Source organism: Scaptodrosophila lebanonensis, unplaced genomic scaffold (assembly GCF_003285725.1).
Source record: "Scaptodrosophila lebanonensis strain 11010-0011.00,11010-0021.00 unplaced genomic scaffold, SlebRS2 tig00000080-arrow-pilon, whole genome shotgun sequence".
Lineage (NCBI taxonomy): Eukaryota > Metazoa > Arthropoda > Insecta > Diptera > Drosophilidae > Scaptodrosophila > Scaptodrosophila lebanonensis.
The window spans coordinates 3,581,953-3,607,612 of record NW_022060561.1 but is presented as its reverse complement, the minus strand read 5'-3'; the positions used below and the strand labels follow the sequence as shown (position 1 = coordinate 3,607,612).

The following is a 25,660-nucleotide window of genomic DNA, read 5'->3' as shown; positions in this document are numbered from 1 at the left end:
AATAATGTAATGCACGAATTAAGGTACTTTACAGTGATTGATAGAAAATGTAATGCTTTTGCCAAACACGCATAGACACACACAAAAGTCCAGCCCACAGTGAAATTAAAGCCTAGAACACACTTGGAAACCACATTAAAAGGATCACAACATTATAAATGTCGGCAAACAAATAATGGGCAGACATTTGCAGATAGAAATAGACGCGGACATGGACACGGACACGGGTTAAACAAGCATATGTCTAGCTGTCTATATAATGCTATATATAGCAGAAAACTGAGTGAAGAGCTTGTTTGCCGACTGCCAGACATCGAAATGTTATATAAATCCCAGTACATTGACAAATGCCAAAAGAAAGCTTAAATGTGCTTAAGTGTGGTTTGAGAAAGGCGCACAGCAAAGGTTACCAAGTAGCCCACTTATGCGTATGTATGTGTGTGTGTGTGTGTGTGTTGTTTTGGCCATATTCAACTCTTGTTGCACGTACCAAAGCAAGCTTGGCAAGTTCTTTGAGTTCTCTCTTCAATTGCCACTGCCTGCCTTCCATAATATTTAACTATACATATACACTGCAGCTCAACTAAATAGGTTCAACATTGCACCGCTTTGTCAATACATATTGAGAGTGCAACTATTTGAAAGAAAAGACAATGCCTGACAATTAATTGACATTTCCAAATAAATTTTAATTTAATATTTCTAAAATTAAAATAGAAACGTAAAGAGGAAATTAACTTTTATTCTTTTGTACTAAAAATGCTCCAAAATGTATTATCTTAAAGAAAAATTCGATTTATCCATTGCAAACATAATTTTTATACAAGCCTAACATTTAAAACAAAACAAAACAAAAAATTTAAATTGGTAAAGCTCATTAGTATATAGATATGTACTTGTATATATATAAGCTAGATCTCATATATATGCAAACGAACGGAATAAGTTGTTTAGAAATTTCAAATTTGTAAGCAGACAAATTTTATCCTTAATTACTAAAAATTACCTTGAACCTTTTATTTTAAAGGAAAATTCGATTGACCAATTGTTAACATACTTTTTATAAAAGCCTCAGCATAACATTTAAAACAACAAAAAATTATTTAATCGTTTTTGTAATTGGTAAAGCTTATTAGTATGCAGATATATACATATATATGCTATAACTGATATATGTATATGCAAACGAAGCGGATCAGTTTTTTAGAAATTTCAAATTTATAAATAGACAATGAATAATTAAAAATTAATCGTTATATTTAATTGAACCTATTCGGTTGGAAGGCAATGTACGTAATTTCAATTCTCTTAAAGGTTCTCATGTCCTATACCACAGCAGTTTGGTTTGCGTTCCCATAGCTAGAAAGCACACATGACTCTCAGCTTGTGGTCCGTGATTTATGCCTCGCACCTCACCTCGCCATCACGCCACACGCAGCATGCTGATGATGCTTCAATTGCATGGGATCCTCTTTTTGGCCAAAAACAAGTTGTATCTACTTTACACTGCTGTTTGTTGTCAAGGCCGCTCTGTGCAAGCGAAAGTGATTTATTTATGCTGCTTGCTGACTAGAACAACATTTATTTTGCCTTCATTTTGCTGCCACAGTCCGCTATTATCGAGAGCCTTGGCTTCAACATGCTGCCTTGGTGACAAACAAAATTAATGATTATTTTCGTTGCTGCCTTTTTTGTGTGTTTCTCGGCGCTATTTAAATAAATATTTGATTAATAATCGGCATGCGCACGCCGATAAGCTGCTCTATACGAGTATATATCTTTTATTTTTTTTCTCTTTTTGTTTCATAAGTTATTGCATTTTATGTGTTTTTATTGCACTCACATTTTTTTGAGGCTTTGATTATGATAAATTATAGCCTTGCGCTTAATTTTTTTCAAGCTGAGACATAAAAATAAATGCTGTATAAAAAGTCTTGTATGTCAGTAATGCTTGTTGCAAGAAATATTCGACAAACTATAAGCATTTCCGAAAATGGAAAAAAATTAAAGCGCCCAGATTAAAACAAAGTTTAAGTCCTTTGTTTTCTACTTCGCACAGAAAAAAGCCTCGATGGACAAAAGCAGATAAATCAAGATTATATACTTTGGGGAAGTCTACCACGGCATATTATGTGTCTTAGATATAAAGTTAACTTGTAAGCAAGCTATAATAATTGACCTCTTTGCTATCCTTCAAACTAGCACTCCTCCAACCAGTCTCAACTCAAACTTTAAAGACAATACTTGTATGCCAGCCGTGCTAATTTATGTTTAGTAGTTATTATCAATTTTGTAAGCAGCAGTCGAGTTAATTGAACCGAGTCTATTAATAGCACCCAATGACAATTTTTCACCCGTTAAGCTCGAATTTTTAATTTAATTCACCTGTAGAATGATCCCTTTTTGGGGAAAATGTAAATATTTTGAATTAATAACAAAGCTTCCGCCTAAAATGTTGTATCCTCTCCAGCACATCCTCACTCTCAGTGACTCGCCTTAATCACACCTAATCCCGACTAATTGGGCTCAGTTGAGGCTCCCCACTCCACTTAACTGTTCGCATTAATTAAATAATGACAAATTTCATTAGTTAGTATGACAACTTTTGCTCTCGCTGGAGAAGCTCGACCCGTTACCTTTTCGCCATTTCCTGCACGAGCCGACAAGCTGATAGCCATAGCCCACAATTTTAACATCACACACACAAACACACATCCTGCATCCTCTACCTCCACATAGAAACTCACTCTTTGCAGCTAATTAAAATTTAATATTCAATATTTAGACAGCAGAGTATGTTTGTCTTCTATTTTTTCCTCCTTTTTTTTGCAAATTTTCCAACGAAAAGCTCTTTAAACAGCCGCACACACAATTTGCCAGCTTTTGGTTACATAAAATACACGAAAAAAGCACCGCAAAAAAAAGTTGAATACAAGGCTGACGAAAGAAATAACAACAACAATAACATCAAGCCACAGATTGCATGCATGTGTGTGTATGCGTGTGTGTATACGTGTACATGTGCTCATGCAACATTCATGGCATGCTTTTAGGCGCAAAAACAGTTTTACGATGTCATAAAATAATTAATAACGCCACTAAACAACATAATTACACAGTTAAGCGCGCGCAAGCTCACACACACACACACATAGTCATGCAGGTAGACACAAATTCCTATAAATGTATACACTGGAAGAAAAACGGATTATACAAACTATATTATTTGTATTTATTTATATATGTGTAATGCTAGCTTAAGATTAAAATCTTTAAATTGACAGAAGCCGTTGTATTAGCAATGGCTTCCAGGGCCTATAACTAATTTTGTATGTAAATTTGAGGATTTAAAAAAAAACATATGAAAAAACATATTAATATGAGGTTAGTGTTGTTTACTGATTGGTTTTCAGTTAGGGTCATGGGGTTAATGAGAAATGATTATATAAAATATACAAGTTTAGTTAGTTTAGTTTGTTTCTTTGGTTTTTTCTCAGTATGTACACTAAGATAAATATAAATGATAAAAATTGTTAAAGAAACAAAGAACTGTGATTCTTTTTAAAGGAATTATAATTATTAATTTTATAAAATGTTAAATCAAGAATCAACTCTGAGGTCACAGTAAACACTGGGAAGCTTTATTTCGTATAGAAATATTGACCCAAATAGATAGACACATAATAAACATAATGGTTTTCTGAGGCTTTTTTACACGAAGGCAGCATCACCAACTAAATATTTACTTTAAAAAGTCCATTGAACTAATTAAAATAATTTAACTTATTTAAAATGGTAGGGAAAGTAAGAATGAAAATATTCACTCAACCTTTTTCTGAGATACTTGTACATGAAATATTTAATTTGCTAACGCACATTGCAGAAATATAGACTGACGATTTTTCACTGATTATTTTATATTATCGCTACACAAAAAACACAAAAAGTGTACACTTTTCACTTAAAAGACATGTTTATGTAAAAATGATTCAGCCAGTACCTTATATAGAACCTTTATGTATACAGAGAGAAAAGAATAAAATTTTGCAAAGTTCTAATTAAATATTATTAATAATATAAATATTATTAAATTATTAATAATTTGAATAGCTGTTGTTATTTTTGGGCCCACATTATGCTGTAAAAATAGGTACAATTTTCAATAACGATATGTTTCGCTTCAGCAATGTAAAGCATCCTTAAGAAAATTGTACAACGTCCTAAAAGGTATTTGTTTGCCCTCCTGTTATCCTTTTGACCGACAGGTATTGACATTTTATTTATTTTCTTTTTATTAAATCAGTTGGGCTAAAAGTTCTTGCTGAGTATTTGATTTCAGTCCACATTCTCGCTGTGTAGATGATGGCTACATATGTATAAATATACACTATATACGTTCAAACACGGATATGTAAAAGGCCTAGATGTGTGCCAAGCACGAAAATGCGGAAAAACAAATGGACAGACAGATAGACAAAAAGAGGGAGAAAGGCTGAGAGTAACTGGGGGGCTTAAAATTGCAACAAATTCTATGGTTGTATATAATTAGGCGCACATTTTAATAGACGATGAATTGAATTTGTTTCTGTTGTTGCTTTTGTTGTTGTGTGAATGTGTATAGACCTAAAATGCTTACCGTAAATAAGTTCACGTTCAAAATTTGCCGTTGGCACGACGATTAAAAAGACAACGCCTGGCATTTTCTAGCTCGTGATGCTGTAGTAGCTGTTGATGTTTTTGTTGTTGTTGTTGTTGTTGTTGTTGCTGTTGCTAGGTGGCTATTGTTGCTGTTACTTCTGCAAACTTGGAGCTGTGAATGAAAGGCAGAAAAGTGGCCGGTTTAGTTACAAAATGTGTTGCCTACTTTTGTGGGCCGAAATGGTTACTAAACAGCAAAGTCTTGGCCCGAAGCACAGACTCTGCATTACATCGCATTAAATTTAATTCTACTGGTGCTAGCTGTTGAGTAGTAGCAACAGAATAAAATTTTGGCAACAAAACTTGTCAACGCCAAAAATGTGTGCACTCCTGTTTGTGTCCGTCGCTCGTCGTCGTTCATACTTCATGAACACAATCCTTTTGCATATATATTTTTGGGCAACTTTGTGCAATTCCTGGTCTACTTTCGCAGCCAGTTTGTTTGTCTGTCTGTCTGTCTTGTCTGTCTGCCTTTTGCATCGCAAACGGTTTCATTTTCACCGAAAATTGCGCACTAAACTGTTAACTTTTTGCAACTAGACCTCATTAGGTGGACCAACTTTTGCGCACGGTCACAAGCAACAAAAAAGGAAATACTAGTTGTGTGAATGAGAGCTGTACATGCAACAACAGAAAATCCACCAAAAAGTTGCAAAATATTTTCAAATGCTTTCGCTTTAAAGCTCGAACTAGGCAAAACAAATGCAAAGTAAAACAAAAAAAACATTTACATTAAGCACATATAGTACTTGTATAATGCCGAGAAAATAAATTTCTTATTCTTCTTATTCTTATTCTTATTCTTCTTATTCTTATTGCAATACATGAAAATTTAAAATTATCATCATCTTAAGGCACCACTTCAAACATTTATTTAAAAAATAATTAAAGAAAAAGCAGCAAATAAAATTGAAAGCAGACTAATTTTTTGTTAAAGCTACTACAACTTTTTATTGATCAGTAAATGCTAAAATATCAAATACTTTCTCATCGAAAATTTAATTTAAGAAAGTGACGAAGTAAAACTCTGCACATTAAGAGCTATGGTTTTTTATAATTCTCGTATTGATTCAGGCAATCGTATTGCAAGTACGATTATAAAGCGATTGCACCTTTCCCGCTTCCTCTGGCAAGCAACTTCAATCACTTAATTAAAAGCGACACACAAAGACAAATGAATAAAAAAGATTTTCTCCTTTCTTCACTTCACTTGGCCTTTATTATTTAACTACCATATTTTCATTGGCAAAGTTCTTTATCGGCGAAATTTTACTGTCTGTGCGCATATCCTGCGGCTAAGAAGCCGCTCCTTGGCCGTCTGTGGCTCAATGCTGGCAACAGATTTTTCCCATCTCCCTTTTTTTTTGCTCGACTGTCGGGCATTGAAGAATAAGAAGAAGAGGAATGGGAAGACTTCAGAATTTCTCGCTTGAAATTAAAATGCCATTAGCACGGAGTTGAGATAAAAATTATATAAGTAGCAGAGGCTGACACGAACAATATGTGTCTGTATGAACTGAAAAAGAAGGTGGATTGCCTGTTAAAGCAGATATGGCAGAATGTGAAGGCAAAAGAGCATCTGAAACTCGTGCGTATGTGTTTGCGCAGCTGTCAGATAAGTTCAGTGCACTTTTCGCTTAATTCGAGCGACTATTTCCTTTTTAATTGTGTTTCCATCACATTTTCAATTATGAGAGTAGACTGCGCAGCTACTTCAAACTATAGGCCTAGACTATTTACATTTTTGCGCGGCAATTTAAGTTCCCCGAAGAGCGCCCGTTGAGCAAACGCCTGAAACTTTTGTGCAAACAATCTGCTTATTTCATTTGCCACTTTTACTGGAAACAGTTTGCTCAACAGCCGCAAACAAACAAACAAACCAACAGCCACCAGCCAGCCCCTAGGAACCCAAGTACCTACAACCCCCACCACCAGAACACACACACCAACTGTAAAGAATCCTCGGGCCGAAGCTGTTGCACTTTTTCTCTCACTCTCCCCACTACCACTTGGCAGTTTCCATTTTGCGCCAACGCAAAATTCTTTTATATTAACCGAAAATATTTGTTCTCTTACTTCCATTATTTTTGTTTTCTCTTTTTTTTATTCGTTTCCCCCGCCATGCACTTTTTGATTAATTTCGTAACTATATATTTACAGAACTTGAGTGAAGTTGTGGGGAGGGATGGAGAGCTTCCCCCCCACTTGCAAGCATTCGTACCTCGCTGGTACTCGTAGTTGTACTTACTCTTGATAGTGCCGCGCTAATTTCACGCTGTTGTTCAGAGTGTTGAAGACGCCGGCCCATAGACACTAATTAGAGCAACAAAATTTCATTAGTTTTGCACTCGTGCAGCACAATTTTTTCCATATACTCGCACAATGCTATTTTCTAGAGCCCGAGAGCTTCAAAATGGCCAATAAGCTTTCGAAACTTTGCCGGTCCAGTCCGGTTACCCCAAGCCCTATCCCAGACCCGAACCCACGCCCAGTCGGTCGGTCACTTGGTGCCGTCTTTAAGTTCCCACAGCGACTTTTGTTGTCAGCTTTGATTTCATGCTTGGCTTACTTTTACACTCTTGTCCTCTCATTTCTGCTGCCACGTTTTAATGTTGTGTTAATTAAAGGCGCTAATTGGTTATGTCTGTGTGCCTCTCTATGTATCTGTGTGTGTGTGTGTTACCACTTTGCAGGAAAATAGTCAGGCGTTGGAAGTGTCGACCACTTTTGTGAGTTAGTTTAGTTTTTGGAAATTTGTAGTCCCTATTCTGAGTAAATATGTGCAAGGATTTGTGTTTGTAATGCATTCGTAGATAGAATACATATAAATATATATATATATATATACGAGTATAATGTGCAATGAATGAAAACAGAATCAACATTGAGTAATAAATTAGCTTTAAATAGGCAAAACATTTAATAATAAACTTCAACAATCGCCGTAGGCAGAGCCTCTCTATATGCATACTTGTATGAATATTTCTTGCATCACTATGTGCTGGCGTCATTAGGGGAGAGAAGCAGTGGAAATCAAAACCTTGTTCTATCCTTTTATAGTCTACAAATTACCATCGTTTCATATACTCGCTCACATATAATACTGGCTTTTATTGTCAGCTTATTTTACGAATAATAATATGTAAGTTCTCTATCAATTTATTTATAGCGAAATAAACAATTGACAGAATTTAACGAGCAGCCCACATTGTTTAGCTTTCTAAACCAGTCCACTTGGGTTGTTTTTGTCAGCACACTAACTAGTTATTAACTAGAGTTAAAATAAACAAACGAACTGACAATTGATTCATCAAAACCACAAATATTTAATGGACCACAAATGCTGATACTGATATAGTTAGACACAGACTGGCTTAGACCAATTAGCATAGTTTTCATGGCTTTCCCTTCAAGTGCAACTATGCTATGCTATGCTGCGATTATTTTCAAATTAACCGCTTAATTGATTTTAACCTTACCTTATCTACGCATGATCTTCAAAAAGTTATATATGTTTTGAGAATATAAAGTTAATATACAATATTTTTAAACTAACATCTCAAAACACAACTGCCAATAGCTTTATATAAAGTATAAATAATTAAATGGAATAAATAATTAAATAAGACTAAAGTCCTAGTTTTTGTATTTGTATTTTTTCTATAAGTTTAATTTAAGTTATTGTAAATAATAAAAGTATAATTAAAGTTTATTTAAAAAAAATAAAAACAAAAAAAAAATCAAAAATATTCGTAGTATTTCAAGAATATCACATTTTAACAAAATGTGCTTAAACACAGCGCACCTTTCGCTCAGGTGGACATTTTTCTTAATTTTCATTTTGGTTCTTTTTGGTGCACTAAAGTTTTTCGCTGCGCTGCTCGCACACTTCTAATTTTTGTGGATTTTGTTCGGTCATTCACTTGTGCACGCCTTTTGGGTATGCAACACATTTTTCCACTCGACGCTTACTCAAATTTCATGTCCGTAGCAGCAGCTTCTTTGTTTTCTTGCCTCCTCTCTTTTGTTGTTTTAATTGTGATTTCGCTTACACGCAATCTTGGCTGCCCTCTTTGTGTTTAATGAAGCGACGCAAACCAAGGGCTTGCAAAATTTTATCAGCGAACGTGGAAATCTTTCCGGCGCTGTTGGCGCATATTTACAATATTTTGCAGTCAAGCCATTGACATCAAAAGCCTGTACGACATATAAAAAGAAAGTGGCTCAATATTTTTAATATTTTAGTAGACGGCAACGAGAACGCAAAAGGCAACATTGGCAAAGTTTAACAAAACAAAAAAGAAAACCTTTTTAGTTAGGGCGACCAACAAGCATCCGCAGAAGGCCGAAGCGACCACCAAACGACTTCAACATAATCCATAATCATTTAAATAAGAAGGTAGAACAACCAGCTATTATGAGACGAGCTGTTGCAACAAGCAACAACAGCACGAGAAGAAGGAAAGTTGCAAAATTGCATTTCATAGCCAATTTTGGCGGAGGAAACTTTTCACTTCAAGTTGGTCAGATAAGCCGGAGACCAGCAAAATGTTACAAGCAATGCGCCCGTTTAAGCGCTCTCCGATGAGCGACTTTTGTTGCAAACTGTACCATCCCAGCCGTGACTTTGTGGCTGTTTGAATTTCTTTATTTTTGTTTTTTATACAATATACGTGCCTAATGCTCAATGGTGCTATTTACCTGAATATATTATCATTAATTTCGAATGATGATGAAAAAGTTTGCCAGCAAACAAAAAATATGCCGCAAAGGCGCCCAACTTAACTTTACTTTAGTTTTGCGAAGGCAGCTAGCCACACGGGTAATAAAAACCAATGTATTCTTATTCTGTGCTCCTGCCCTCGCCTGGGGAACAGAACATAGCAACGACATCAGTTGTGTGCTTAACAGCTCTTCGATTTATAAATTAGCCTCATTTGCAGAGCCATCTATAAATGTATTTCATAAATATTTGAACCCTTTACTCATTCCTGTTGCACAATGCTTTTCTTTTTTCAGCTCACACGTGTGCTGCGCAACTTCAACATTACAAAAATAAGCGATCTTGAACTGATTTCGAATACCATCGATCGTCTGGACATAACATTTCATTTCTTTGGCGTGAAGGGCGACTCACAGCGTATTCGTGAGGCCATCACGCGAATGGTGGAACGAGGGCGGATTGGAAACTTTACGCTTGTCTCGAATTTCCATCACTTTGATGAGAATCCACCACTGAATTTGTTGGTAAGCTCTTCGATTAATATGAAAAAACTAATTTCAAATATCATAAAAATTATTTAAAAAGATGTAGAAAATGTAGTATGTTTTTGGGAACACCGATCGACAGATAAGTTATAACTGTTAGCTACAAAGCTACAACTATGCATTATAATTATATAGAACAAGCTATATTCGTTATTTTCATTGATGAAATGGCTTTCTACACTTAACTTTTTCACACTCTGTGCAACATTAATGACTTCATTCGTGTGCGGCCGATGAATCAATCAATCAATTGAATGCCATTCCTGCATCACTGATTTCATCATGTGAGCTATTTTTTTTTATAAATAAAATGAATAAAAAGCTCTCGTACCTGGTTATGCATTTGCGTATCTAAGTGGCTCTTCATTTCCGCTGCATATTATGCCAATAATTTATTGACAGCGCTCGCTGACAGGTGCAGGAAGAGACAACTTAAAACCAATATCCGAACAAGTGCCAAGTGGTGGGTTAATACGACAGAAATATAAAAAAAGACTTCCACATAAATATGTCAACAATGTGGCAGCGCGAAAATCGAAAAATACATAATAATTTATTAATTGTGCAGGTCATGTGCACAATTGGACTCATCAGGCGGCAGTCTGCAATTAAGTTGCATTAACATAACCCACCAACTGACCAACCGACCAACGAACGAACAAACCGCAACAGGCTCAACGAGCTGCGGCAGCAAATGAATAGCAGTCCTGGCCATAAGCGCAGCGAGTTCATGCTGTTACTGCCAGGCGTCTAATTACTGGACATTGTCCCGCTCCTTTTCCACACCTCTATCTCTCTATCTCTCGCTCTCACTCACTCTTTCTGCTTAATTCTCTGCAGGAGCTGAGCGTCAATCAACCGCAAGCAGCCGTGCGCGAGGACAGTGAGTTCATCATATCCTGCACGGCCCAGGGCTCCTCACGCATGCAATTTCAATGGTACAAGGATGGCGCTCCAGTCAATGCCACCAGGGCCACAAGGTAAGTTCGGGGAATGGGAATAAAATTGAAATGGGAATGGGAATTTCATTAAATGTTGTTCAAACAATTCATCGTTTAGCGATGGCTAACAACGTTGCAAATCAATAATTTAGAATTACAATTTGAATCATTAAACAGGCGGCTGCGAGACTTAAAAATTCTTTCACACACAATTTAAAAATTGCCAGTTTATAGTCGTGTTAAAGACATAAGCAGGCCTCTTATTTCAAGCGATTAACTTTTATCGTCGGACAACCATTATAATATTATATTTTAAAGATAAAAATAAAAAGTTTAGGGCATGAACGCCACGCATTGGCACAGGAAGACAGGCAAAAAGTTTGCAAATAAGTAAATATTTTGTTATTTCTGCTGCCAAAGGAGTTACTTATAATTTATAAATATTTGATAAAAAAAAAGTGACAAAGGCAGCGTGAAATGTTTAAAATAATGTAAATATACTAAAAGTTTTAATTGAAAAATATATAAATAGAGAACAAAATATATAAAAAGATTATCTCATTGAATTGTGTTTCTTATTAGAAATCATTGTAATCCAAAAAGCTTTAAAACCTCTCAAAAGTGGGAACATTTCACTTGTTGACGCGTCCCAAGAATTGTTCAGCCCGTTTAAGTAGAACTCGAAGTAGTCCAGCAGCTGCTTATCTAAGCAGCAGCCCAATAATTTGACCACTGATGCAAAAAACTATAAAAAGGCGTCGTCACTTTCCGACTTCCTTGTGCAGTCAGGCAGGAAACGTAAAAAAAAAACACAGAGTTAACTACAAATTCTGCAGTCTCGAAAATCCCATCAAGTTTAGCGTCTGTTGCAGCAAATTTTATTAAAATGAAATAAAATAAGATTCCAAAAAACAAGCCCTGTGAACAAAATGTTCACATCAACGTAACCGAACGGCAAAAACCAGGCAACGGAAAAGGTGGAGGTGGAGATGGAGATGCGGTTCGTGTTAGGGTCGGGACTGGGGCTGGGACTGGGGCTGGGGCCAAGCACAAGTGTTCAATTTGACTTTATGACTTTTACACATCAATAAACATGACATAAAAATGCCGGGCAAAATAAAAATGAAACGGCCAAAAAGGATAAATAAGTCAAGGCAAAGATAAAGATAAAGATTTGTCAGGCAGCAAACAGAGAGCTGAAGAGGAGTTCCATGGCAGCGAAACCGCATTCGGCCTAGACGAATGATTGATCATAAAGTCAGGGCACAGTCTTCAAAGTGAGAAGGACACGGACACGGACACATGTGTGTGTGTAGTACCTCTGGAGTTGGCTGCAGTGTGTGGATGTGTGGGTGTGTGTTTGCACATTACATAAAAAGCATATGGCCGTAACTAACGAGGGCTTGTCACTGAAGAAGGGACGGTAATCGCAGCAGCTGGAGGTCTTACAGCTTTAGCCGCAACTACACAGCTCGACTATACTCATATGTTTTGGTTGCCCTGACAATTCACTGTGCAGAAGGCTTAAAGCCCCAACCCCCAACTAGGGGTGAGTGCGCATTAGGTATGTACTGGTATAAGCTAGGCGCCCCTAACCATTAGCAGAGGCTTGCAAGCGCCTAAATACTCCAGAGCCAGCAACGCAGCTACTATTCAGATTTATGCGAAACCAAACAGAATTTCTGAAAAACAAAAACAAACACGCTCCCTGTGGAGGGAGCTCTTTAATAATTAAACCAGCGCAGAGCCAACTCAAATCTTTACATTTATTTGCAATCACAAATTAATGTGTTTTGCGCCAGCCAAAGAGAAATGTGGGACAAGAGTTGTGGAGTTCAAACAATTGCCCTAAAATGAAATTGAAAGCATTCCATGAAACGCTCAGATATTAGTTCTTAAAATCCATATCTTGGTATTTAAAATATTTGGCCCAAAACTTCAAAAATCGAAGAACAAGAAGACCTTATAAATAAATAGAATAAACAACTAAACTCCCCCCAAAACAGACCACGGATGTTGACCCTTCGGGAATAAAACTGTGAACTGTGCCAGCAAAAAAAAAAAGGCATGCTGATTACTTGTATGCATATTTATGCGCAGTGGCACACGTGGCAGTAACCACGGGGCAGCCTCCACTACTGCCACCGCTGCCACTGCCACTGCACCCACTCGAACGCATTGATGTGGAAAAAAGTGGCTGCTGTGGAGGCCACAACAACACATGTTCGGCGGCTGCTGCGGGGCGAAATATGAGTAAATATTTTAGTTAAAGTGAAGTGAAGTCATTCATTTGGACATTTACTAACTTCGCATTACACAAACGACTAAGCATCGGGTGTGTGTCCTTGCCCCGCTCCTTGCCGACTTGGCTTTACTTTTGCGCACTAAAATAACCGGAAGTAAGCAGATTTTTAATGCATGATTTGATGCTGGCGCTTCTTGATGGGGTAGGGGGTGGAATGTAATTTATCATCATAAGCATGTGCTGGACAGCACATTATTCTACTTTTTATGAGCCAATGGATCTGAAAATGGAGCTCAACGTATGGAAATTTATGGCACTACAAAAATATACTTGTAGTCAGGCAGCGATCTGCCAGCAAACATGCCTAAGCAGTAAACTGGTTAATCAATGCAATTACTATCCAATCCCATTACTAACGCATCCCTGAGCCCCACCAGCAACAACAACTGCTACAGTCTCCGCATCACTTTGATTAACATGCAGAATGTGGCCGCTACTCCGAGTTGCTCGCCACACTGTCCTCAATTTCAATTGAGGCGTACACCACAGACACATTCTCGCATGTATCGGTATCTGTAGCGGGCTCCAAGGCATGCCCCCAAGTGCGCCCATTAATTGTGCTCCTAATCGTGTGTATATTAGACGTGTGTGTGTGGTCCACGGATTGTGCAGCAAATTCTCGCTTATTAAGTGCAACAACGGTGCTAATGTTGTTACTGTTAGTTGCGAGCTGGCCGAATATTTATTGTTGGGCTTACTTCGTCGGCCAGCTGGGATATTTTAATGCTGGCTCAAGTTGAAGTGGCTTGATTCAAAATTTATCTTAAAGTACCAGAATTTTTAAAGAATATGCAAGAATAGTTTTCAAAACTTGCCATGAACTGCTGCTAGCTACATTGCCAGAAGACAGTAAACTGTTTCCAAATCTTAGAAAGCTGCGGTATAGCTATTAAAATAAAATGCTTCTAACTTATTGCCGTACTTACATACTTATATAAAATTTTCTAAAGAATTTCTAGTAATATTTCAGAAGCTATTAATGTTCAGAGAAGGTAAAACTAATTTTTGAAAAGTGCAAATTTGTAAATATCTGTTGATTCTATAGATAAATACTTTTGAGAAGTTGGTGCTAGCTGACTAACCAAAAAGATTTATAATTTCTTCAAGAAATGTTAAACAAATAATTCATGTTAAAAAAGTCTCAAAAAGAAGTGAATTTGATTGGAAGTAAAATGTCTTTTAAATATTTTGAAAAATTATTGAATAAGCACATTTTATGTAACTCAATTTCCTAGATAACTGTATTGATATTAGTATAGAAATTCTGGCAAATATTTTATGTAATTTTCTTCACTTTGTATAACATCCAAAGAGTTATCTAGAAAATTGTATAGTCGCACATTCATTTCGATCAAATAGTGTAAAGCAACAGGAGCAATTTTGGGTACAAAGAATAACAAAATGGCAGCTGTTTTAAAAATCTTTGAATGTTAAAAAAAGTGTTAAAATCTGCAGAAGAAATCGCTAGAAATTCCAAAAAAAAAAGTTGAAATCGTTGAACTATTATTAAAATTGCAAAAGATACTAAAATCATAATTTTCATGGAAATTTTCTAAACTATAGTTCTTTTCGGAAAATTGCAAAATAAAAACTGTTATTCAGTAAAGTAGAAGGGTAAAGTAGACCACAACAGATTTTACAAACTTTATCAATTAGACTTGCGAAGAGTTTAAAAAAAAAAACTGAATAAAAACATTAGCAATCGAAATAGCTTTTGAGCATCTTACTTGTTTCTGGATGAGTTATTTGAAAAGCCTCCTTTAATTGTAAGTCGATGGGTTATTTAAATTCATATACTCCATGCTGATGATCACTCTTTTAAAACTAAAACTGATTCTTCGAAGCTTTGCACTAAATGCACAGCTCCAGCAATCGCCAACGACTGAGACAAGCTCTGCAAAAAATCGGAATTTTCAAGCTGAATGCATTTTCGTTTTCGTTATTTCTTTTTAGCCGTATAGCAATCCTCTGTTAATTGTTTGCAAACGTGCCGAGATGAAACAAATAAACACGTTGCACATTTTCAAATTGACGTCATTTGCACAATTGTGCCAAAGTTGGGAAAATATTGAAACAATGTTACTGCTCTCCGGCAAATACATACATATTTATCAACTGGGAAAGACTAAGACTTCAATTTTATCGTTGGCTCTCGAACCAAAATTACAGCTTTGTCAAGCAATCACAATATACCACAGAAATATATGTATGTATGTGTGCGTGTGTGCCAACATGTGCTGCCAAGTTGCCGTCAGTGTTGTCCTGGTTAGCTCAGCTGTAGCTCCAAAAATTTGTCAAACTTGCTTAAAAGCCAAAAGCAAAAAATTCAATTTCAGCTGACCTCCTCGCTCGCCAACCGCCCGGTCTGCCGCCCACTCGGTCTGGCACGACAGCATAAGTAAAATATATTTCGTATATTTTACAAATTGGTTCACCCCGAGCAATAATAACAGCGGCAATACCAACAACGACAACGACAATAACAACAGCCCAACAACAACTGCAATCGGTAGCCATTTTGCGCTTGTCTTAACAACAACAACGACGACGACGCGAGCGTTAGCGAAGCACAATGGTTCAGAAACCAAATCTATTGGTCAACAATAAATTACAACAAAAATTTTAATTGCGAAAAATATATATTAATAAGTATAGATTGGTATAAATAAAATAAAAACATAAATATAAAATAAATATAAATAAATATTTTAAATATATAAATTAATATAAATATATAATAACTATACATGAATATAAATTGACATAAAACACAAAAATGGCTACAAAAATTTATAAATAAACAAAAATAAATTGTAAGCTAATAATAATAACAATTATGTAAATAAAAATGAATTAAATTTTACTAAAACGTGGGAAAAGTAAAGATTACAACAACAACGACGACGTTGGCGTTAGCGTTAGCGTTAGCGAAGCTCAATGGTTCAGAAACCAAATCTATCGAGCAAAAATAAATGATAACAATAATTTTAATTGCAACTTATTTATTTAAATAAATAAAAGTTATTATAATTATAAAATAAATAAGTAAATATGAATAACTATTTATACAATATATCTATAACTATTTAAAATTTTATTAAAAATATTTAATTCAAATATCTATACATAAAATATATAAACAAAACATTTGTAGATATATGTAAACAATAAATATGAATTATATTTTAAAAAACTACAAAAATAAAGTCATTAAATATTAATAAATACAATTACATTTTCAATAAGTAAACATAGAAAGTGTATAATGTATTAATCATTTATAATTATTCGTTTTATTGTGTCTTCAATCTAAAAACGTAGGCTCATTCACACTTTGAATGATAAATGGGGAAAATATTTTATTGTAGAACACTTTTGCACCCAAAATAAGTTCTATAAACAAATCAAAGTTATTTTATATTCAGTAGGCACTGCTTGCTTTTATTTTTAAAGATGATTATATCTTTTTTGTTTTCAACAAACTCAACAAATACTAATTACATATGTATGTATTATGCAAACGCTTTATTTAAGTGTATTAATGAATATGTAAATTAGAGGATCAAAATATATTTCTGGGCCACTGTGCGACTTGGTCGTCATCTTCATTGTCTAGCAAAATGCAATGCTTGCTTGGCAGTTGTTGTTGTTTCTGCTGTTGTCTTTCTTCTTATTTTCCAGCTGCTCCACACACTCACACACGCTTCCATTTACACTCAAACGCACACACACACACACATGTGTGCACGTGCCAAATGGGGGTCACGATTTTCATTAGTTTCATTTGGCGGAAAGAGCGCGCGCTCGCGCCGCATGTCTGTGCTTGTCTTGTTTGCCTTTCTGTGCTTTGTGACGATGACGATGGCAATGGCGATGGCGACAATGAGAATGCCACAATTAGTTGCATAATGGCGTTGCCACTCTTTCATAATTTCGCATTATCTCTAATTGGTGTGCGGTTCGTTTGTTTGCTATTTTCTCTTTGTCGCCTTTTCCAATTCATTTGTTCCATTTTGTGAATAAAAATAGCTTCAGGGGTTATAACAAAAATAACAAGAACTATAAAGGGGCCGCTGCTTACCACTTATTGATCAAACAAACTGAGGTTAGGGGTCGCTCTAGTTTGGCTTGCAAATTTGTGCGTGCTGCTGCAGTCGAAGGCAACGCACAGCAATCGGGTTGAAATTGGGTAAAACGGCACACTGGATCGAAAGTTGCAATAAATTAGGTGGACACTGGGCTCAGCCCTTGGCCATTAGGGATTCTAGCATTTAAGTTATAGCAACCTATAATAGTCCTTCATTCCAAGATAGAAATTATTGCACCATAAATTTCACCATACAACCCATGTACTCCAGCATTCCAAAATTTGATATAATAGAAGAGTAAATATAAATAAACCAACTTTTTGGATAGGATCGCTTTTCTGTTTATCCAGTAGAAATAACTTGTCAAATCAATGACCTATCGGAATTTAAATAGATAGTACAAAACACAGATTGTATCTATGAAGATATCTCCAGCCCACATATTCATATAAAAGGTCGTCTAATATGATCACTCCAGAAAAAAATTTAAACTCCCTATAAATCTTCGCCTAATTGGCCCGCTTAGTGCTCCTCAATTTTCGTTCAATTTGGGCCCAGTGTGCATTGAGGTTGTTATTTATGTGCCGCATTGCAATGATTTCAAAAATAGCTCGGCAAACCGACCTGCCCTAGGCCGTTAGCTTGCCAGTGCATGCAATCCATGCTCAGTTCGAGGCGAATTACTTTGCATACCAGAAGGCGCGCGCACGCCCAGCCATCGAATTAGTACGAGACGAGCAGGAAGACAGCAGTGAACAACGGTTTTTTTGGTCGGTTAGCCAAAAATCAACACGCTTGTTCCAAGTGCAACGAAAACGAAACGAAGACGACTACGACGCGGCATCGTTATCGTCAGCGACAGCGCCGGAGAAGGGGCAGACGTGGCACACAACATGCCCATACACTGGGACTGGGATTGGGATCACGAGCACGAGCATGGCGGCCACTACCACTGGCCGCCTCGACGACACTGGCCCTCGGGAGAGGTGAAGTGCCGTCAGCGACGCTATTATCTCTCCCATGAGCTGGATGTGTGTGCCCGAGACTTCCATTTACGAATGGATGACAGCGCCTGGTGTCACGGCTCGTGTTTGGTTGGGCGAGTGGTCATAGAGACGGGCGCAGAGCCGGACTCGCAGGGCCGTGGCACCTTCAAAGTCGTGCTGGACGTGCATCACTTCCAGCTCGGCGAGCTGACGGTGAAGGCGAAGAACACTGACACGATTACAGTTGAGGGCAAGCAGGCGGATGATCGTGCGGCCAATGGCCAGTTGTGCATCGCGCGTGAATTCTCACGTTGCTACAAGCTGCCCCGGCACTATGATGCCACCCAGGCACGTGCCACATTCTCCGCCGATGGCATACTCATGGTTACGGTGCCAGCACCACCAAAACTGGACGATGTGGAGCGGCTGGTGGAGATCGAGAAGACGGGCAACTACTTTGGCAGCATTTCGGATCCCAGTGCGGCCAGAGCCATTGAGCAGGGGGAAGGCAATGGTGATGATAATGGTGGCGAGGCTTCTGCTGCTGGCACAGCGCCGGACACTTGAAGCCGACGACGTCTGGCGGTTGCGCGCAAACTACGCCCTCTATGGGAATGCCTCGTGAGGCGTTTGCGCGTGAAGACCGTCAGAGACAGTCGTCGTGCTCGTGAGAAGAACTATTCGCCTTGAGTATGATGTGGATTATTCAAAAATATTATCACACTCTCACAGACACAGACACACTCACATTCACACTCACACATAGTGAAGTATAGATACTTATCCCACTAAAAAGCAATTAGTTTGATTATTTATTACACCTAGTGTAAATTGTTTAAGCGTTACAAATGTGGCGTTCGTTAGTTCAACATTCAACTGCAGCAACTGCGACTAAGGAACATAGTCATTAAGGTTTTAGGTGCTTGCGATTTTGCTATACTTAACCAATAAAGGACTTTATCATGAAACAGAATTTGCGTTTTCATTACAACGATAGCTGTTTGTAAACTTTATGTAGAGGAAACTATAATTATTCTTTTTGTAGTTCCCCATCATATATTACCTTATAACAAAATGTTTAACACACGCATCTGAAATTTAACTTCTTAAAATATTATTTTTTTTTAAAATTAACGTACAAGTAGTGCTTTTAAAAAACCCCCATATGGGTATCATAAACTTAGAAATTTAATTTCAAATTGTTTTACAAATTAATCAGTATTTATTAATTGTAGGGCAGGAGAGCCATTAAAGTTTCTAAAATTATATTAAATCTGTTATACTTGTATATTCTTCATCCAATTTAGGAAAACACTCTACAATTTCGATAATTCAACACCCTAATGAGTGAAATTTAAAAAATATTTAATAGAACTGAAGATAAATAGTATTCAAAATTAAGGAACATTTCTAAGCGTGTGTAAAAATAGAGCGTCAAAATCAATGCGACTTATAAAAATTCAACAGGATTGGATTCTCTTTTCCAATCCTACCTTAGTAAAAATACTTGAGTTCAACTTTTTTCGGTATAAAAACCAATCACAATTACTTGAAATACAAGTAATGTATATATGTAATGTACATATAAATATCGACCTCCAATGATGCTGTTGCCGCCCAGACCAGCTGATTGTTGACTTTTTGTAAGGCCTGTTTTAATTAACTAGCCTCTAAAAAACGATATTTCCCCAAGAGTCAAGTATTGACTGGCCCCAAGTTATAAATGCTTTTATATTTTCGCGTGCCTGCCAACATGTTAGAGTCAGCCGTCAACTATATTTCAAAACTGAACCTAACCAAGCCCCACCGTATTTCTGCCATTCATAATATTTGCCTTTTGGCGCATTGCTGTCAATTTTTCTCTTCTTCTTTTTCTTCGTCATTGTTAAGGTCGAGAAAGCAACTATGTATATACAAGTATTTCCCTTTTTTCCAGGACGTTTTTCTGCTGACAAGCCATTCTCTTGTTGTTCTTTATCGCCTATCTGTGTGTGTGTGAGGTTACAATGAAAATTGTAGCGTATGGCAGCCGTAAGGAGGACGTGCAAGGTGTTAGTGAATTTTATTCAAATTTTTCGCTAATCAAGAGCTGCGTGACTGGGATAGGCAATGCATGAGCCATTTCCTAGTCGTTCATGGTGTGTAGATAACTGGCGAATGGGGAAATCTGCACAGACGAGAGGTTTTTTAATACCCTGTACCCTTAAAGAGTAAAAGGGTATACTTGTTTAGTGCGATTGTATGTAACACGCAGAAAGAGACGTGTCAGAACCCATAGATATACAACTAAACCTCGTGTTAAGTGAAATCGTGAAGGGCGAGACAAAAGTAAAATAAAAAATATATTAAAATATTTTTCAACTTCTAAAGTTTAAGAACGATAAAAACAATCAAAAGAGAAAACGTAGCAAATTATTAATGGTGTAAGGTGTATTCTTGATGAGAATAATAAGACAAGTCGTAATTCACCTGCCCGAACGTAAAGATCCCAGGAATAACCGATTTGCTGGAAAGAGAAAAGTCAAGTCGGTTTTATTTCATTCCCGACTCCCCTGGCATTTGTTCATCAGCAGAGCTTCCCGATTCTAGAAATGTTATTGATTTCATTTTGCAGCAACCGCTGAAATAATACAATAATCGAGTAATATTTCATGATTTTAAAATTTCAAAATTATTATTATTTATTTAATATAAAAATATGTTAATGAAATGTCAACGAACTGCATGAAATCATAAATATGACAAAATATTCATTCGCAAATGAGGTCAGCTCACATTTTCAGCCCAATATTGTATCAGTTCCGTAACCCTTTTTTCCAAAACACACTCCGCTTGTCGATTCTTCACATATATTGCACTCTTATTGGCTGCTCCTTTTGCTTTGCTTTTTTTGGTGGTGTTGAAAAAAAGTTAATCAAGCCCTTTGTTTGTGCAAACAGCTCAGCTCTCAGTGTCCTTCACTCTACTCTCGCGCTCTCCATCTCACTCGTTCTCTGTGCTTCTGAGCATTTTGGAGCGTTGCTCGGCCGGCATTTTGCAATTTAGTTGTTGAGACACGTTTTCCTGTTACGATTGTAATGAAATTTGTTACAGCTTCAAGTGAAATGTGCGCGTTGAGGCCGCAAACAGAGAAAGCTCAAAAAATAGCCTCCAACGGGACTCGGCGGAGTCAGCAAAGAAGGCGAATAGGACGCGTATTTTGTCATCGTTTTATTTTTATGCGTAGTTGCGTTTAATAAAGTTTTTATATGGCCACAACACACACACACACTCACACACATACATAAACTTGTATATATGAAGTTGAATTTTGTTGTTGGGAACTGTTTTTCTAATCAAGTTACAGCTGCAACTTTAATGCAAGACTGGGCCGACATGGCCAACATATTCATATTTATTACAGAACACGCATAAAACATTCAGCAAATAACTTCACAATTTCAATTTCCCATGCTAGAGGACAAGGTCGGGGCTGGGGTGGGGGTGGTGGCGGTCTCTCTGTTGTGCGTCCAAAGGCCAAACAGTTACAACAAACAACAATAAACACCTACGTCAATTTTATGAACTCATAAAAACATTGGATGGATTTTTGTTGTGTAGCCAGCGGCTTTAGATTTGGATTTCGACTTTGCGGTGCTGACATAAAAATACGAATGTTCCTCCATCACTTCTTTTTTTGGATTTGAGTTCCGCGTTGTCAGCCAGACAGGCAGTCAATCAACAGTGCTTTGCAAGCGAATATTTGTTTATTTGGTTTTCGGTTGGTTGTTGCTTTAAGCCATATATTGTTATTTTTATGCGGCCAACAGCATATGTGTGTATGTTGCATATGCTTTTGATTGAAAACTAATTTTTAACGACAGTGTTGCGCATAAATAAAACGCTTGTGGCCTACTTTTTCAATCATTTGCACACAAGCGGATCTGGAAAGTCCACCGACAGTTACATTCTAAACTACAAAAACTATTCACGCTAATTAAAATTTTGCAATTGCCCTTTTAAGTGCTGAAACGTCCAACATATTGCCTGGATGGGTTTCTGACATTATTAAGCAATGTTTTATCTTTTATCTGAATATTTTTAATGGAATCTTAAAAATAAAAAACCTGCCCAACCATTTATTCTTAAAACTTGAGCATTACTCCCTTTTTGTTCCTCAATATAAAAACTATAACATAATCAAACAGTATTCCCGATAACTTATAAATCTATTTATTGCTCCTTAACTTCTTAATACTCACATTATCAATAGCCAAATTATGTTTAAAAATGAAAAAGGGAGCCTATACTAGCAGTAAAAATTAGGAAAAAGCTACACATTTTGTATTTAAAAGGGATTTTTTATTTCGGAGCTACACAAAGAATTAAGGGAAGCACATATGTACACTGATTTTGTATCTTTAAGTCCAAAACTTACATTATTATTTATTTTGCAGTTTGGTCTACTGACAAAAAAAATTAGAAAGAATTAGAAAACTATTACATTTTATGAACAATATTTTTAGTTTGAATAGAGAAAAGTTATACCTTTCTTGACGTTTAAAAATTTCCAACATTTTAATCATAAAACACCAGATACCTTTTACTATATATCTACATATAGCAGAATTAGGAAAGTTTATCACTTAATATCACAAAGTTTTCAATAAGATGTGGCATCGAAATTTAAATCTCTCTCACATGTTTACTAATTTAAAGTATTAGCCTTAAAGCTCTGGCATCACAAAATAGCTAGGAAGTGATATATTTTCGAATTCGATCTAGTTATGTAGATTCGGAATTAGTAAATGCTCTCTGATCCGAACATCAACTATATTATTTGGCTACATTAATGCTGCTTTGATGGTAGTGTTTAAGCCGATCCTTAATAATGGTCCGCCATCATAGGAGATTCACAAAATTTACTAACTTCGACTTTGCACAATTTTATCAAATAAACAAACGAGAACAAGCCCGATTATAAACTTATATATATTTTATTAAATGAAAATCAATTTCACCTACCATACTGAATTGAGGGCTTTACGATATGCTGATGACTAGCCTGATTGCTTAAGTATTGAAAATTCCTGAAGAAATTGTGCAAAAACACATTTATTTATTTAATTAATTTATCCTAGCATTACAAGTACAAGATTGCTTTTATGTTATTACGGTAGTCATTACATATTTATTTCTAAGAAAATTTAACCTAATGTATATTAGTTACAAAATTTAATTTTATTTGACGTTGAACATTTCAATTATTAATTTTAATTAATTATTTATTTTTATTTCTTATATAATTAACTTAAGTTATTTAAATGTTATTTTCTCCATAAAAGTTCACTTTAAAGTTCCTAATCCATTCATGAAATGTTGATCATCTGCCGGCATATTTAGTTGCTGGAAATGAACAAAGTTAAATCAACTCATCAGCCTTTGTAGGGCAACGTATGCCATATCCTTAAGCAAGCATACTTATAGCAGCAACTGTGCACACATGCTCTGCGTAATTGAGCAGCTGAATGTGCTCTCTCCCGTGTTTGCTCACTCACGCACGAAACTCAAAAATCACAAATCATAGCAGCAGCTTAACTCAAATAGGCGCAAATTTTAAAAGCTCTTTAGAGGAGTGATGCTCCGCCATGTGCTGCTCCACACACACACACACACACACATGCACACATATGCGTTCTCATTTGCGGTCAATTTGTAGCGTTGCTCCCCCCTGCTCCCGTCGCCCCTACCATTCACTTTCCAATGCTATTACGCGCCTCACGTTTGAAATGCATTTGGTAACCGCAGAGCAAGAGCGAAAGAGAGCAACAACAGCTGCTGCTGTCATAGCAGGGCGAACAACGGCAGTCGCAGTCAACTGTAAATGGTATCGCGGCGCTTTAATGTTGTGTGTTCGCCACTCTATCTATCTCTCTCCCCCACTCCTGCATCTCACGCATAGCAGCGGAGTAATTGTGTTAGCCGAGCAACTCGCATTAAGTCAGACCTCGTCCACTTCCTGGGCCATTGTTGTTCTAGTTTTATCCTCTACCGAAGGTTAAGATGGTTAGAAATCGTATAGTTTTTGTAGCAACTAAAAGTAGTTGACACACAAAATGTTCATACGTATGTGTATATGAGTAGCTCCAGAACCGTCCGTCTATATTATTGTATTATTTTAAGTTTTAAAGAATTTGAAATTGAAAAGTAGTGGATTAAAATACTAAAAAAGCAAAAAACTACTATTTAAATATTTTATTTAAAAAATATTAATATCAAAGAGCTTTACTAAACTAGATCGACTTGTATTTTTTATATTATTGTATTTTTTTTTTAAATTATCAACTCCATTTGAATTTTAATAACACAAAATACTCGAATAACAAACTTTTAAACAAAAATAAGCACAACCAAGTTTTAAATTAAACGAGTTTTACAAAGCCGAATACAGAGAAGGGAATGTAAGATTCGTATGTGCGCTTGGATTTTCTCTTGATGTTGTTGTTGCTACCTGCAGTTCATTTTCAGCAAACTGTAAATGAGACGGTTCTGCTATTTTTGCGGCTACCGCCAAAAGGGATTTTCGACTAGGTGACCATTTATTTACACGACGATACTGTTTAAAGAACTTTAGCAATTCTTATCAAAGCCTAACCTACCCAGGAATATATTACTCATTTCAGTTGCGTTGATTTTATAGTATTATATTGTAAATTTGTTATGCTATTTGTAAATATTTTATATTACTATTAGTATCACCAACCATGAAAATTTTAAAATCAGAAATCAGTTAAAATGTCCTCCCTTGTCCATAAGTAGTTTTTCGTTGATATTAGTTATATTTTCTCAAATATATCATTTAATTTAAAGTGTACCGTTGAACCGTTTAATCAAAAACATATCGTACATATTTTAGACGTTCTGTAACGCCTTTTTCAAAGTTAAATAAATACTTTTGATTAACTCGAAAACTTGTACAAACATAGACAATAATAGGTAATTGATATTTTTGTTAAGCTGTGTCTAAATATATTTGCAGATGCACACAAATGATTTTTAAAAATTGGAAAAACAGAAAATAATATCATAAATGTGAAAAATAATAAGTTCGCTTAGTTCACGGTTCCTTGTAATTCCTGGTCACCCTGACGGACGCTACGAAAAACACGTTACACGTGAAGTCGACTGCCGCTGCTTTTATTGTGGTTGTTGTTGTTGCATTTAGCCGTTACACACTTCCTGTGCAAAAAGTTATTACATCCGTTGCCATTTAATTGATTTTGAAGGTGGTAGCCATGGCTCCCGTAGTGGGGAACGTAGTCACACCCATGGGCCATTAGTAAATTGTGGGTTAAGTGCTTTGTAGGCCCAGCCAGCCGAACAACCAGCCAACCA

At 36.3% G+C, this 25,660-nt stretch overlaps 3 protein-coding genes across 3 annotated transcripts in view; 2 read left to right on the top strand and 1 right to left on the bottom strand.

Moving 5' to 3' along the window:
* Positions 1 to 4,783, bottom strand: part of LOC115625666 — a 41,397-nt gene extending 36,614 nt beyond the window's left edge. Inside the window, exon 1 of the mRNA XM_030520802.1 lies at positions 4,637 to 4,783. Within this exon, the coding sequence (XP_030376662.1) occupies positions 4,637 to 4,700 (64 nt within the window). The 5' untranslated portion in view covers positions 4,701 to 4,783. The remainder of the gene's footprint in view (positions 1 to 4,636) is intronic.
* LOC115626071 overlaps positions 1 to 25,660 on the top strand; it is a 130,095-nt gene that overhangs the window by 64,931 nt on the left and 39,504 nt on the right. The window contains exons 6-7 of the mRNA XM_030521323.1: positions 9,718 to 9,945; positions 10,807 to 10,946. Coding sequence (XP_030377183.1) covers positions 9,718 to 9,945; positions 10,807 to 10,946 — 368 coding nt within the window. The remainder of the gene's footprint in view (positions 1 to 9,717; positions 9,946 to 10,806; positions 10,947 to 25,660) is intronic.
* Positions 18,194 to 18,853, top strand: LOC115626014 (heat shock protein 23). The gene has a single exon (XM_030521261.1). It carries the CDS (start codon positions 18,194 to 18,196, stop codon positions 18,851 to 18,853), a length of 660 nt encoding a protein of 219 aa, XP_030377121.1.